Source organism: Neoarius graeffei, chromosome 7 (assembly GCF_027579695.1).
Source record: "Neoarius graeffei isolate fNeoGra1 chromosome 7, fNeoGra1.pri, whole genome shotgun sequence".
In the NCBI taxonomy this organism is placed as follows: Eukaryota; Metazoa; Chordata; class Actinopteri; order Siluriformes; family Ariidae; genus Neoarius; species Neoarius graeffei.
In genome coordinates this window covers 57,271,116-57,286,719 of record NC_083575.1, presented here as the reverse complement: position 1 = coordinate 57,286,719, position 15,604 = coordinate 57,271,116, and the positions used below count along the sequence as shown (strand labels likewise).

Below are 15,604 nucleotides of genomic sequence, written 5' to 3'. Positions count from 1 at the left end.
CTCAAGATGAAAGAAGTGAGAGAGTGTTTGGTGGGTAAAGTGTCTAGGGATCTAGGAACGTCATTCAGTGTCTTTTGGGAACAGTAATAAGATCTGCAGGTGGCATGGTTGGTTAGCACTGTCACCTTGCAGAGTAAGAAGGTACTGGGTTCGAGCCCAGTGGCTGACGGGGGCCTTTCTGTGTGGAGTTTGTATGTTCTCCCTGTGTCTGCATGGGTTTCCTCTGGCTGCTCTGGTTTCTCCCAAAGACATACGGTTAGGTTAACTGGCTACTCTAAATTGTCCATAGGTGTGTGTGAATGATTGAGAGGAGAAAACCTCTATAATAATCCAGTAGAAGGCAATGGGAAACCACTACTGTAATTCTTCCCTAGAGACTTTGAAGGCTGAAGCCATCAGAGTGGCCACATCACTGCAGTGATGTGCTAGATAGAATAAGATCTGAAAATTTATTACAACTCATATGAGGAATGATGAAAAGTCAAATGAGAAAGAAAGAAAATAACACTAATATAAATACATTTTAAATGTTAACATTTTTCTTTGGTTTGGCCTGAAACACAGTCATTGTAGTATAAACAGGGAAACTGGAAATATATTCAAATAGTCAGATATTCTGTCTTTAGTCTTGTGATAGTTACAGATACAATAGTAGAAGGCCACTTGGTAGAGTACAAACCTCTGCCAAGCCACATTGTCGGATTTGCATCAAAATCTAATCAATTGTTGCTTGGCCCATGGTCCATCTTTCCTCAAAATTTCTTCAAAATCTGTTCACTACTTTTTGAGTTACGTTGGGAACCGACAAAAAAAATCCTGGATCCACATGCCTACCCGGATTTGCATCAAAATCTAATCAGTTGTTCCTTGGCCCATGGTCCACCTTTCCTCAAATTTCATCAAAATTTGTTCACTACTTTTTGAGTTATTTTGGGAACAAACAAACAAACAAGCAAACAGGGCAAAAACATAACCTCCTCCAACACAGTTGGCGGAGGTAATAAACACCGTACCCCTGCATGCAAGACATACAGTAGTACTTTGCATTCACTACTTTATGTCTGACCTCTGCATGCTTAGTGCCCTTAGTGACCATAGAAAGATTTTTTTTCCCCAGCCCCATTTTTGCTAGCAACACATCAAAGTACTGTACTTGGTTTGCATAAACTTCTTGGCTAATGTAGCACACGGCTGCAAATTCTCAGATTAGACATTTTCCTATCATCCCTGAGTTTCAGTTAGTGCAGGAAAGCTTATTAAAACAGTGTTTTCAAATGTATTCCTACTGGTGTGGGCAAGGCATTAGACTGCTATCTCAATTTCTATGTTCAACATGACAAATTTTAACAGATACTTTCAGGTCCCACTGGACACAGTCAAAAACCATCTTCCATCATAGCGAGAACCCTCTCATTAGACATTAGACATATCTGTCGCTGCAGAGCATCTGGGAATGCCTTCCAGCTAAATACAATCAGGTGTTAATTAACTGCAGTTATTTGTCTCTGAAATGCAACGTAAGGTAAACAGCACTGCTTCAGGAAGTGTCCCATGGCCTTGGCTAGCTCCGTAAATCAGCACTTTCCCTGCTCAGAAAATCATTAGCAGCCTCCTGCTGGAGAGAATGCCTGCTACACACCAACAGAAGCAGCTGATATTTTTTCTTTGCACACATTCATTATCACATTTACTAAGAGACAAAGGCAAATCAAGATAAAGCCAGAAGCTCTAGATCATTCAATGGCACCAGACAGGAAGCTGCTTTATACTTTAATGTGATTTTGTCAGCAATGTGTAGTCACATTACCATGCATACAGTATAAAGTGGTATGAATTATATTTCAGTCATGTAGAACTACTAACTGTTCTGTTGATGTTTCAAATTATTTATTGCACTTTTTGCATTCCACTGGTATCAAGTTTTGTCGACATTATTCAACCCTATGTATGAGAGCATAAGGAAACATTTGTTCTCTATTCACTTATGACTTTTTTTTTCCCTGAAACACACAGCTTCTGGACTAACCAAAAACATGGACAAACATAGCACAGGACACCTAATATAGCTTGCAGCAATGGTTGGCCATACTGATAACCATGATGATGGCCAACAGTCAATGGATGCTGTTGGGTTTTACCCCTTTAGTGTGTATCTGTTTTTGAGATCCACATATTACTGGATATAGGTTTGTGCAGCAAAGCTTGACTGTGAAAACCTAATGTGAGATATGTGTGCCTCACATTCAGTTTGATAATATTCATTACACTGCAGACATTCCCATAATGGGAGCTTGAGTCTCCTGAGGTACGATTGTAAGGGGGTGGTGTTGTATGAAAATAAAACAGGACTAGAGAAAGAAAGAGAATGGAGGGATGACCCTGTTTCTTATCACTGCAACTGCTGAAGCACTATTTCTGCTACAGTCTTCAATTTGCCACGCCACTCACCTGGAAACATATGGCAAAAACAGTGGTGTCCACTCCTGGTCCTTCTGGGTCGTATTGTCCTCAGGTTTTTGTTGTGCCTCTGTACTTTATGGTGTGTAATTGCTTACAGTTCCCTCTGTTGAGCTCCAGTGCATAAAAGGCTTCCAAGAAATATTAGCACAGGTAGCAGCTAAAGCCTGTTCAAACCATGGCCCTTGAGAACCATGACTGGACACCACCGACCTTTACCAGCCCTGCTCTACCTCCTCAAGGCCCCCATGTGAGCTGAGTGAGCCAAAACTAAATGCAAAAACTAAATGCAGACCATTGCATAATATACAAGATGACTTAATGCCTGGCTATAGGGCATTATATTTGAAACTGATTCCCTCCATGGTGACCATGTAGTGTACAGAAACGGGCCTCCATGTGTGGGTGTTACAGCAGGCTCCAGTCAGACCCACCATTCATACCACTGTAGATGCTCCGGTGATGTGGTGACAGCTCCTCTGCTCCTGACCTTCTTTGTGCCACTTCTCGCCCAGGGCTGCCAAACTTGCCATGATCTGGACTGCCACTGTACTGGTGCCTTAGCATCTCAGGGCTTCCTGCAATCACACGACCCTTCTGCAGATGTTCGGGAGTCCCTGACAGTATCTGTTTAGGCTCTGGACTGCCACATAGACTCCCGATGCTTGTCCTGTGCTTCTGAAAGAGGTCAGGGCTACCAGGAGGCTGAGAAGACACTGGCAAGTGCTTTGAAAACTGCTCTGGACTGCCTCTTTTACCAAGCTTTTCGGGACTGAGACCTCGCATGCCCTTGTGGTCAGGACTAGAGAAGGAGCCGCAGCGAGGCCGGCACACTTGAGGAAAGGTGTTGGTGCCATACTCTGGACTTGTGCTCCTTCTGCGACTGAGCTGCTCTGGAACTGGCATCTCCTCCCCTGCCCGGGGTTTGTGCACATGCTCAAGACTGCCTCCGGCTGGACCAGCCAGCAGCTGCTGCTTGTGTGTCAGATGATCAGGGCTGTCAGTGCTGCCTGCGCTGGAGGTGCTACTCCCATCCCCAACGTCCCTCAGCAACCCTGGCCCAGGTGCGCTAGCATGTGACAGGCTGCTCTGGCTGTCAATAGAGTTCCTGCAGCCTGCTGGAGCTCCAGTGCTCAGCGAGCCTCCTGCGCCTCCAGAGCCCTTTTCCTCATCCAGCATGAGACACAGCTCCCTCAGCTCCAGGTTTTCTTTCAGCACCTCCTCCTGCTTCTGCTCCAGCTCCTTCAGCTTCTGCAGGTACAGGGTCACCTCCTTACGCATAATGCCTGCACTGTAGCGGCCAAGGCGCTGCCACTCCCTTGACACCTTCTTCCCCTTCTGCCGATCATCGTCCAAGAAGCAGCAAAGGTCACGCAACTCCTGGTTATCCTCTTGCAGTTTCTGATTCACCTCCTGTAATAACAAGAAACAGAATGACTAATCATCCATATAAAATAAAGGGCAATCCCTGTGTGATACTGAAGCCATTATGAGTGTTATAACTATGCTGCAACAAACAGAAGGTGTGATACACGCAGTGCATGCTGAAAAGAGGAATTAATATTCTGCTATTCTCCAGACCTTTCTTCTTATGTTCATAAAACAGCACTGAGTAGCATCAGTACATTGTAATAAGTACAAAAAAAAAAAGCATGACTCATTGTGACTATAAAACCAAAGTCAGCATTAATACTATAAGGACAAGAAGACGAACTGCATGAATTCCTGCAATGCTTGTGGCAGTGGTAGCCCAGTGGTTAAAGATACATTTGTGGCCAGAAGGTGGTGAATTTAAATCCCAGAACTGCCAGTGAGAGTCACTCTTACGTCACTGTTAGATCCGATGCAAGTCACTTTGAATACAAGTTATACCATCTAGTATCATTTCATCCCAAATACTGTTTAATTTCTCCACACTAAGATCATTTCTCCACTCCTTGCTTTTTTTTCCTTGCTCCAGCAGTAAATCTTGGGGGGGGGGGTCTAGACACGCTATACTGCAACATCCACGAACCAGCTCTGAAATGCATTGCCCCAGCACATAATGGCAGTGAAAGAACATTTGACCTTTAGGTTAGGCCACCATCCAAGACTGCTGTGGCCCCTGGCATAACCACTAAGCCGATGCTTTTCAAACATCTATGTCCTGCATCTCTGGAATGCTAAGTAATCTGAGATCCAGGCACTGACTCATCTCTGCTCAGCTCTACATCTTTCGTGGTCCCAAAACTTCTTGACAGAAAATGAATGAGGATAGCATCTTATCCAACATATTATTCAAGACATCCATGAACGAAGCAAGATTAAATTAACAAATGCAGGTTTTTTTCTTTTACATTCCTATAAGGCACCATTTATATGTAAATTCATTACTATATATGTTAATTTGATTTATCAGGTTAATTTAGCGTTGTAATAGTTAATTATAACACTGCAGGCGTTTTTCTGTGCACATATACCATTACCATATTGCTTTCGGCAAATATGGACAAGTTTTTGTTTGTTTTTTATTATTATTATTGGTACTTTGAGAAGCTTATACAGCCCAGTCGCAGTGGCAGGGTTTTACCTTCAGTCCCCGGATCTCGTTCAGGTGCTGCTGGAGCCTGCGGTTCACCTCTCGGATCAGGTTTCCATGCTCCACTATGGCGCTCATCTTTTCAGCCTCGGCTTTGCGCAGCCGCCGCACCAGCTCGTCTTTACTCCACTTCAGGAGCTCCTGGTCTGTGACTTTGGACAAATCCTCGGTACAGCTCTCCGAGCTCTTGGCTGCACCTGACTGCAGCTGGGCTTGAGCCGGCTTCTCCATCACCTTCACCAACTCAGTGGCGCACAGAAAGCCGCCGGACTGTGGGTACGAGACGCAAGTCGCCCAGTGCAGACGCTCTGCAGAAATGCGCTTGGATCCGAATCAGGAGACTCTCATAGTGAGACTCCCAGCGCTATGCATCCGGTCCTTTTAACCTGCAGCCGCAACCTGAGAGTGCCGGCAAGAACTCGTCCTCCTCCTTCTGCTCCTCCTCAAGCTGGCTAAAGCCCGTCTCTAAGGAAGAGATCGTGGTCCTTCCCTCTGGATTCACCGGTCATGTCTCCATCTCAGCGCTGGGGATGAGAGCTAAACCCGCCATGGAGGACCAACACTGACCACTACAGCATCACGCATCCGTAACGCAGGGCAGCAAACCGGTGCACAAGCCCAGTCTCTCTCTCTCTCTCTCTCTCTCTCCTCTCTCTCTCTCTCACACACACACACACGCGCAAAAGTACACGCACAAGTCTTGTACGCCCACTTCATCTTAATAGAAAATGGCCAGGACTTTTTGTTGTCGAGCGCCATCTGCTGTTCATATTGCGCATAAAATTGAATTTTTCAGTTCACTTACGCTTGAAATTATCTCATCTCATCTCATTATCTGTAGCCGCTTTATCCTGTTCTACAGGGTCGCAGGCAAGCTGGAGCCTATCCCAGCTGACTACGGGCGAAAGGCAGGGTACACCCTGGACAAGTCGCCAGGTCATCACAGGGCTGACACATAGACACAGACAACCATTCACACTCACATTCACACCTACGGTCAATTTAGAGTCACCAGTTAACCTAACCTGCATGTCTTTGGACTGTGGGGGAAACCGGAGCACCTGGAGGAAACCCACGCGGACACGGGGAGAACATGCAAACTCCACACAGAAAGGCCCTCGCCGGCCACGGGGCTCGAACCCGGACCTTCTTGCTGTGAAGCGACAGCACTAACCACTACGCCACACCCGCTTGAAATTTTTTTTTTTTTAATCATGCAAAGATCAAGATGAGGATATGATATACACTACATATAGACAACAGTAGAAGGTCCGGGTTCGAGCCCCGTGGCCGGCGAGGGCCTTTCTGTGTGGAGTTTGCATGTTCTCCCCGTGTCTGCATGGGTTTCCTCCGGGTGCTCCAGTTTCCCCCACAGTCCAAAGACATGCAGGTTAGGTTAACTGGTGACTCTAAATTGACCGTAGGTGTGAATGGTTGTCTGTGTGTCAGCCCTGTGATGACCTGGCGACTTGTCCAGAGTGTATACACCACCTCTCACCCATAGTCAGCTGGGATAGGCTCCAGCTTGCCTGTGACCCTGTAGAACAGGATAAGCAGCTACAGATAATGTATTATCATCTCATCTCATCATCTCATGCCGCTTTATCCTGTTCTACAGGGTTGCAGAGCCTATCCCAGCTGACTACAGGCAAAAGGCAGGGTACACCCTGGACAAGTCGCCAGGTCATCACAGGGCTGACACACAGAGACAACCACTCACTTTCACACCTATGGTCAATTTAGAGTCACCAGTTAACCTAACCTGCATGTCTTTGGGGGAAACCGGAGCACCCGGAGGAAACCCACGCGGACACCATGCAAACTCCACACAGAAAGGCCCTCGCCGGCCACGGGGCTCGAACCCGGACCTTCTTGCTGTGAGGCGACAGCGCTAACCACTACACCACCGTGCCGCCTGTATTATTATTAAAGTAAATAAAGAGCTCTTAAATTAAATTCAAATTCTCTCTCTCTCCTGTACTTTTTAAACTATAATTTAAATACGAATAAAACATTCATTTTCCAGTTTAATTAATAAACCCAAATAAGATATTATATAAATACAGTTCGGATTCACTGTGGGTTGATCCCGAAATAAAGACAGATATAATTTAATCAAGTTTTCCAGTGTGATTTCAGTGCCAAGATCAAAGCCTGAGAGCCTCTTTATGTTATTTCCAAAAATATTCACTGGATATGAGCAATTGCACGCTCTGATTGGCTACTCAACTACTAAGCTAACATTTTCATTGGATTTAGTCCGGAAGTGCGGAAGTGAGTAAGTGATGTGGTTTGGAACGCAGCTTGTCTCCGCCTTTTTTGCTTTCTTCATCCTTTATTTCCTGGTGTCCTGACGAGCAGGTGTGCTGTTGGTAGCTGCGAGTTTGACCGAGCGTGAGTGACCTATGTAATTATATCACTTATCTTAATTTTTTTAGGTATACCTAATCGTCTTTGAAAGAACAGGATTGCTTCATGCAAAACATAAATTTCTAGGGCATGTTATTAATCTTGCAAGTCTGAAGTCGGAAATAACCAAGTAAACACTAATTTGTAACAGGTGCATGAACATATGACATGAAGTGTGTTTCTGAATATTTTCTCAGACTGAAGCTGTTGATATAGCATTCAAGTTTGAACTTCTGGCCATTTTGAGGGGTTGGAGATCACAATGAATTTGCGGTTTTGCCTTCTATTCATGGCTTCTCTCTGGCTTGGAAGATGTTGGGAAGCACCTGGGTTTTGTCATGATTATGACTGTCCAGTTTATACTCTCGTAAAAGCATATGAGGTAGGATATACCACTGAATGTTGTCTACTGATGTTTTAATTAATATTTGTGATATATATCTCCACGTTCACTGGATATGAGCAATTGCATGCTCTGATTGGCTACTCAACTACTAAGCTATCAGCTCATATACCCTGAGTAGAGAAAACAAAATGGCAGAGCATGTTGCTGAACCAACCGAGGGCGAAATAGAAACTCTATCCGAAAACAACCAAAAAAAAAGCAACAAAATATGGAATGAAAGTATTTGATGGTAAGAACGTGTCTGTTCTTATTTTTCGAGTATTATTATTATTATTATTATTATTATAGCAGGTGGCACGGTGGTGTAGTGGTTAGCGCTGTCGCCTCACAGCAAGAAGGTCTGGGTTCGAGCCCCGTGGCCGACGAGGGCCTTTCTGTGCGGAGTTTGCATGTTCTCCCCGTGTCCGTGTGGGTTTCCTTCGGGTGCTCCGGTTTCCCCCACAGTCCAAAGACATGCAGGTTAGGTTAACTGGTGACTCTAAATTGACCGTAGGTGTGAATGGTTGTCTGTGTCTGTGTCAGCCCTGTGATGACCTGGTGACTTGTCCAGGGTGTACCCCGCCTTTCGCCCGTAGTCAGCTGGGATAGGCTCCAGCTTGCCTGCGACCCTGTAGAACAGGATAAAGCGGCTAGAGATGATGAGATTATTATAGCATTTTTCACAAATTGCTCCTGTCATTATATTCTTCATCTTTAAGCATTAAAATTTGTTGACTTTTTTTTAAATACTGGTTCAAAAGCTGTTTCTCAAAATCTATTGAATGTGGATATAATAAAAGAATTATTCCACTCAATCTCGTTGCACATGGCTTATAGCCCACTCAGTGCTACGCACCTTGTCAGCTATCAGCTCATGTACGATTTGATTTCATGGAATAATTGTTTTTTTTATATAAAAGCCATCCATTTACTTTGGACATTGCTGAATGATTTAGAGTTTTGAGGAGCGTTCTTATGCTGCAAGTCGGTGGATTACAACAGATGTTGAAAGCACCAAAGAAGATAGTATCCGAGGGGGTATTTGGAAACTCTATGAATTCATGCAAGGGGAAAACGAGGAAGGTAAGCACAATTATGAAGTATAAGAGATGTTTGTGACAGTGCAGTTTTAAAGCTTGTAATATTTGTTTTGTAGGAAGGAAAATTACTATGACCAGGCCGGTATTGGTGTCAGTCAAGAATCAGGGTAATGTGTCGATATCCTTGTTCATCAGCGCAGATGTTGTCCTCCCTCAACCTAATGATAAGACCATCAAGAATAAAAACATGCCTGCGGCAACAGTGTATGTTAGGTAAGACCAGCTACTGTTGTATATTGTTCCTGGTGTCAAGGAAGCTGGTGACAAGTTGTCTACACCAGACATAATATTGGCACATTTGGGTGAAGTTTACAGATAAGGTTTGAGGACTGTTTAATCTGTTTGTGAATTCCATCCTGAAACAAAGGGCAACAGTATCTTTGTTTCTTTGATTGTGTTTCACTAAGTGTTATTTACTTGTACATTACCAGTTAAAAGTTTGGACACAGCATTTAATTCAATTATTTTTCTTTATTTTTATTAATTAAGACACTTTGTCTTAAAGTAATGATGGATGTTGTTTCTCTTTAAAATGGATTACTACAGTTGTGGGATAGGGCTATTTACTGTTCTTATTGTTTATTTATTTACTTTATTTTCAAATTAAATTAGATTAACTTTTAAATTAATTTACTTTTGACGAAGCACACCTGTTAATTGAAAAGCATTCCAAGTGACTCCCTCATGAAGCTGGTTAAGATCATGCCAATAGTGTACAAAGCATCATCAAGGTAAATGGTGACTACTTTGAAGAATCTAAAACATGAAACATTTTGGTTTTTTAACGCTTTTTTTTAAAAACCATATAATTCCATATATATGTTATTTCATAGCTTTTGTCTTCAGTAATATTCGACAATGTCGAAAATGGTCAGAATACCAAAAAGCCCATGAATGAGTAGGCGTGTCCAAACTTTTGACCGGTATGATACATAAAGCTATATTAGAAAATGGTATTCCATGGCAAAATAATCTTTTAATTCTCCTAAAAAAATTTGCAGATTAAAAGAAATATTTAATATCTAAAAGTGCTACATGTGGTGTTTTTAATCTCATTAACAGACATAATACACTAAAACATACATTGGCTATATTTTCAGAATTCTTTCTAAATGTTGGTTCTTCTATCTGACCTCTGTATTTGCACACTGTTTTATATCCCACAACTGCTTCATAGTAACATCCTGCAGACCACTTTTCAGGGTTGACCCTTCATTGATCCCATTATATTAATAAATGTTTTCTTTTTCTGACCATATTCAAATGATTGTTTAAATCACTCGGTCTAATGCTTTTACATGATTGCTTTTATATCCATCAGGGAATTTGATGGATTTGCATCTGAGACTGATGCCTTGGAGAATATGGAGACACTGAAAGCGGACCTGCAGGCTGCAGGGAAACCATTTGATGACACAAGGTTTGAGGCGGTTGGGTATGATGGTCCATTTGTCTTGATCAACAGGCACAATGAAATATGGATCTATGCTGACTAACAGCTATGAAGCACAGATATCACATCACTGTTCCAACTAAACAATCTCTTTAACTGAACCTTTCTTTCATGTGCTACTTTAACTTTGTACTTAGAAACCATTTAGTAAAGTACTTGCATAAGTAAAGTTTGTGAATGAAATGGTCATCTTTTTAAATCACTACTACCAAAGAGTTTCCTTAAAGTTCAAACAAAGGTATTTGCATTACTTATTTTTCCAAACTAGCACACAGTAACATGCATAATGAACAATGTTGGTTACCGTAACTAATGTGTAAATGGTTAACTACTAATTTCTTTATATTTCCAGCAATCAACTATAAAATTAAAAACACTGACCAGGAAAGTGAATTACATTGATTGTTATAATGGCACCTGTCAAGGGGTGGGATATATTAGGCAGCAAGAGAACAGTCAGTTCTCAAAGTTGACATATTGGAAACAGGAAAAATGGGCAAGCGTAAGGATTTGAGTGACTTTGAGTGACAGGCTTGCTCATTGGGGATAGATTAGGGATAAAATTAGCTCATGTTTTAAGTCGTTCAAATTCTGTAAAGCTGCTTTGCAACAATGTTTATTGTTAAAAGCGCTATACAAATAAACTTGATTTGATTTGACTTTGACAAGGGCCAAATTGTGATGGCTGGATGACTGGGTCTGAGCATCTCCAAAATGGCACATCTTGTGAGGTGTTCCTGGTATGCAGTGGTTAGTACCTACCAAAAGTGGTCCAAGGAAGGGCAACCGGTGAACCAGCAACAGGGTCATGGGTGTCGAAGGCTCATTGATTCACATGGGGCACGAAGGCTAGCTCGTATGGTCCAATCCCACAGAAGAACTACTGTAGCACATGCTGCTGAAAAAGTTAATGTTGACACCTTTCTGTTTTAGCCAGAAATGTTAAAACGATATTAACTATATTTTTATTACTTACTGTTTGATCTCAAATACATTAAGAAAGCAAGAGATTCCACTCAAGATTATTCTCAAAATTAACTTTTGACGAGGCACACCTGTTAACTGAAAAACATCCTAGGTGACTACCTCATGAAGCTGGTTAAGATAATGCCAATAGTGTACAGTACATAGCATCAAGATAAACGGTTACTACTTTGTAGAATCTAAAATATGAAACATATTTTTCCTGGTGTTAAGGTAGCTGGTGACAAGTTGTCTGCAGCAGTATCACCAACAGACGTAATATTAGCCAGAGGGGAGAGTACAATATGCACAATTGGCTATTTCACTTCAGGGACTGTACTTCACATACAGTCAGAGGGTTATTTGTTTAAATCACATCAGAATTCAGCTTTATTTTGTTACAGCCTGTGGTGACTAAAACTCAAGTTCTTATGAAATGATAATTCCTCACTTCAGATTAATTGGTGCCAAATGTTTCTGCATGGGACCTACAGATCCAGTCAGGCCTGTTCAGCTTGGCAGTCAAAAGTCTATTCCTACAGTAAACCAGTCAGTAAAGATTTTAAGCCTGTTGTAAAGAAAATCATATTAAATCATGTCTTTTTTTTTTTTTCAAATCTTTGAAGAAATGTGTTGATCCACTGCAAGGAATAATAAGCAGTTGAATTTTCAGTTGTAGCTACACTAACTTATGGTGCTTGACATTGATGAAATGTGTTGCATTTAAATAAAGATTTAGACTGTATTCTAACAAATATATTCTCAATCCACTTAACAGTGACCTAAATAAGTATTTTTGCAGTAAAGGCCAGTTTATTGAATCACAAGATCAGATTTTTTTTAAAGTTACCTTTTCTTGTTAATTTTTTTTTTTTTAAATAATGGATGTTTTTAACAAATGGACAGAAAATGTAGACATGATTATAGTTTGGAGTTTCACATGGTATTTTAAATTTAGTTACCAATAAAACTTTCCTGCTGAAACAAAAGTCTTTCTTTCTTGAAAAGTATGAGTACCTTGACCAAAATAAATGCTTCAGAATGATAGGTATGAGGACAATGCAGACAGGTCGATCTACATCAAGTCTAACCTGAAATGCAATTTCTAAACTGACTTGCCTATTGGTCATCCTTCAGTATCAAGGCATTCATCACCACACTGATGAACTTGCTAAGACTTCATTTGCTTGTGTGTGCATTATGCTCTGGGTGTTCCAGGCAAGGCAAGTTTATTTATATAGCACATTTCATACACAATGGCAGTTCAATGTGCTTTACAGAAGCAAAAACAAAAACAGTAAACAATAGAGAAATAAAATTACATAAAATAATTATTTTTAATCTAAAACAATTAATTAAAAGAATTAAAAGAAAATAAGAATTAAACAACAGTAGAACTAAAATAATAAAATGCCAAAAGGAGAAAAAGAAACCAGCGGAATAAAATAGAATAAAATTAAAGTAAATTTAAAACATGCAGAGAAAGTAAAGATTATAAAAAATGTAAAAATATTAATTATTTAACAGAAAGCATCTGAAAACAGCTTGGTCTTTAACCTAGATTTGAAGCTGCCAACAGCAGGAGCATTTTTAATGTCCTCTGGCAGTTGGTTCCATAGATGTACTGCATAGTAGCTAAAAGCTGCTTCACCACACTTGGTTTTAACAACTGGTTTTAATAGTAAATTTTTCTGTTGCGATCTGGTAGATCTGATTGGGTTAGGCCGCTGCAACATATCAGAGAGGTAATTGGGCCCTGTACCATTTAGATATTTATACACCAGCAGCAATGCTTTAAAGTCAATTCTGTAGCTTACTGGAAGCCAGTGAAGGGACCTTAGAATTGGGGTAATGTGCTCTGTTCTTTTTGTTCGTGTGAGAACCCTAGCTGCTGCATTTTGAACCAGCTGAAGTCGTTTGATGGTCTTTTTTGGCAGGCCTGTGAAAAGGCCATTGCAGTTATCAACCCTACTAGAGATGAAGGCATGTATTAGTTTTTCCAGATCATTTTTTGACATAAGTCCTCTTAGTTTGGAAATGTTTTTTAGGTGATAAAATGCCGTTTTAGTGATTGCTTTCATGTGACTGTCAAAGTTTAGCTCGCTGTCAATGAAAACAAGATTTTTAACCATTTCTTTAGTTTTAATCCCTTTTGTGTCAAGAATACTGGTAATCCTGAGTCTTTCATCTTTTTTTCCAAATAGAATTACTTCTGTTTTATGTGTTCAACTGAAGAAAATTTTGTGACATCCAGCTATTGATTTGATCGATGCACTGGTAGAGACATTCAAGGGGGGCATAGTCATTTGGTGATAGAGCAAAATAAATTTGGGTATCATCTGCATAGCAGTGATACAAAATTGAATTTTTATTGATAATTTGCCCAAGTGGGAGCATATAAAGGGTGTCCTCCTGTAATCTAAAGACATGCGGATTAGTTCAAATGGCTACTCTAAATTGCCCATAGTTATGCATGAGAATATACCGGCTAGTGGCCTAGTGGTAGCGTGTCCGCCTCTCGATCGGGAGTTCTATTCACGGTCGGGTCATACCAAAGACCATCATAAGAATGGTACCTACTACCATCTGGCAAGGTATGCTGCAATACAGATGTGAGTGGGGAGTTAAATTCTCGTGGTTACCAGAGGACTAGCCCTCCACTGTAACCCTAGCTATGTAATAGGCGAGAGGCCGAGGGCTGTGGAAACAGAGATTGGTGCTGTCACAGGCGCGGGAAGGACTTTAACTTTTATGCATGTGAATGCCTCTCTCTATGTTAGCCCTATGATAGATTGGCGACCTGCCCAGGGTGTACCCCAGCTCTCACCCAGAGTAAGCTGGAACTGGCTCCAGTTTCCCCCGTGACCCGCAATGGAAATTGATGATGATGATACATCCATTATCCGTAACTGCTTATCCTGTACAGGGTCACAGGCAAGCTGAAGCCTATACCAGCTGACTATAGGCGAGAGGCGGGGTACACCCTGGACAAGTCGCCAAATCATCGCAGGGTTGACACACAGAAACAAACAACCATTCACACCTACGGCCAATTTAGAGCCACCAGTTAGCCTAACCTGCATGTCTTTGGACTGTGGGGGAAACTGAAGCACCCGGAGGAAACCCGCGTAGACACGGGGAGGCCCCTGTCGACCGCTGGGCTTTAACCCAGGACCTTCTTGCTGTGATGCAACAGTGCTAAGCACCACACCACTATGCCTCCCTAATAATTCTTATCTCATCTCATTATCTCTAGCCGCTTTATCCTGTTCTACAGGGTCGCAGGCAAGCTGGAGCCTATCCCAGCTGACTACGGGCAAAAGGCGGGGTACACCCTGGACAAGTCGCCAGGTCATCACAGGGCTGACACATAGACACAGACAACCATTCACACTCTCATTCACACCTACGGTCAATTTAGAGCCACCAGTTAGCCTAATCTGCATGTCTTTGGACTGTGGGGGAAACCGGAGCACCCGGAGGAAACCCACGTAGACACGGGGAGGCCCCCTGTCGACCACTGGGCTTTAACCCAGGACCTTCTTGCTGTGATGCAACAGTGCTAAGCACCACACCACTGTGCCTCCCTAATAATAATAATAATTATTATTATTATTATTATTATTATCAACATTCTTAGGGATGCATTACGCCAAGTCTCAATGTGTTTACAAAATAAAATAATTGTAAAATTAATTAAAAGTTGTATGAGTTTTAATCTGTAGGCTTTGCAAAAGAGGAAAGTCTTTAGTTGAGATTTAAATGCTTCAGGTGTAGTGGCTTGTCTAAAAATAATATGGAAGACTGTTCCATATTGGAGCAGCAGCACTAAATGCTCTGTCACCATATGTGGGAAGTCTAGTTCTGGGAATTATTAAATTGTTACTAGATGCAGACCACAGAGCATGTGCTGGCTTGTATTCATGTAAAAGATCCATGATGTAATCAGGAGCCATGCTATTTATAGCTTTGTATGTTGTTAACAAGATGTTCTGTAAAATCCTTTCTTCTACTGGCAGCCAGTGAAGCTGTCTTAAGACTGGTGTAATATGTTGGGGATTCTTGAGATGATTCGGGCTGCTGTATTCTGTAGACGCTGTAGTTTCATGATCTCTGTTATCAGGAGGCCATAGAGAATGGCGTTGCATTAGTCGACTTTCGATGATGTTAATTCATGAGCTTCACATTCATGATCAGAAAGGTATTTTCTGATTCTCCCAATGGTCTTTAGGGACTGGTATGGTGACTGGCATACTGTA

The 15,604-nt window shown here is 41.7% G+C and overlaps 2 protein-coding genes across 3 annotated transcripts in view; one reads left to right on the top strand and one right to left on the bottom strand.

Moving 5' to 3' along the window:
- Positions 1 to 5,266, bottom strand: part of ccdc85a (coiled-coil domain containing 85A) — a 44,952-nt gene extending 39,686 nt beyond the window's left edge. Inside the window, exons 1-2 of the mRNA XM_060926060.1 lie at positions 5,027 to 5,266; positions 2,892 to 3,870 (exon numbers count right to left, since the gene is read on the bottom strand). Of these exons, the coding sequence (XP_060782043.1) occupies positions 2,892 to 3,870; positions 5,027 to 5,266 (1,219 nt within the window). The remainder of the gene's footprint in view (positions 1 to 2,891; positions 3,871 to 5,026) is intronic.
- A 2,084-nt stretch (positions 5,267 to 7,350) lies between these two features.
- soul2 (heme-binding protein soul2) lies at positions 7,351 to 10,551 on the top strand. Of its 2 annotated transcripts, none has more exons than XM_060926055.1 (5): positions 7,351 to 7,429; positions 7,642 to 7,826; positions 8,786 to 8,912; positions 8,986 to 9,142; positions 10,251 to 10,551. In XM_060926055.1, exons 2-5 carry the CDS (start codon positions 7,707 to 7,709, stop codon positions 10,423 to 10,425), a joined length of 579 nt encoding a protein of 192 aa, XP_060782038.1. In that variant the 5' UTR covers positions 7,351 to 7,429; positions 7,642 to 7,706; the 3' UTR covers positions 10,426 to 10,551. The 2 variants fall into 2 exon arrangements, with proteins under 2 accessions (XP_060782038.1, XP_060782039.1); XM_060926056.1 differs by having other exon boundaries at positions 7,389 to 7,442.
- The last annotated feature ends 5,053 nt before the right edge of the window (positions 10,552 to 15,604 follow it).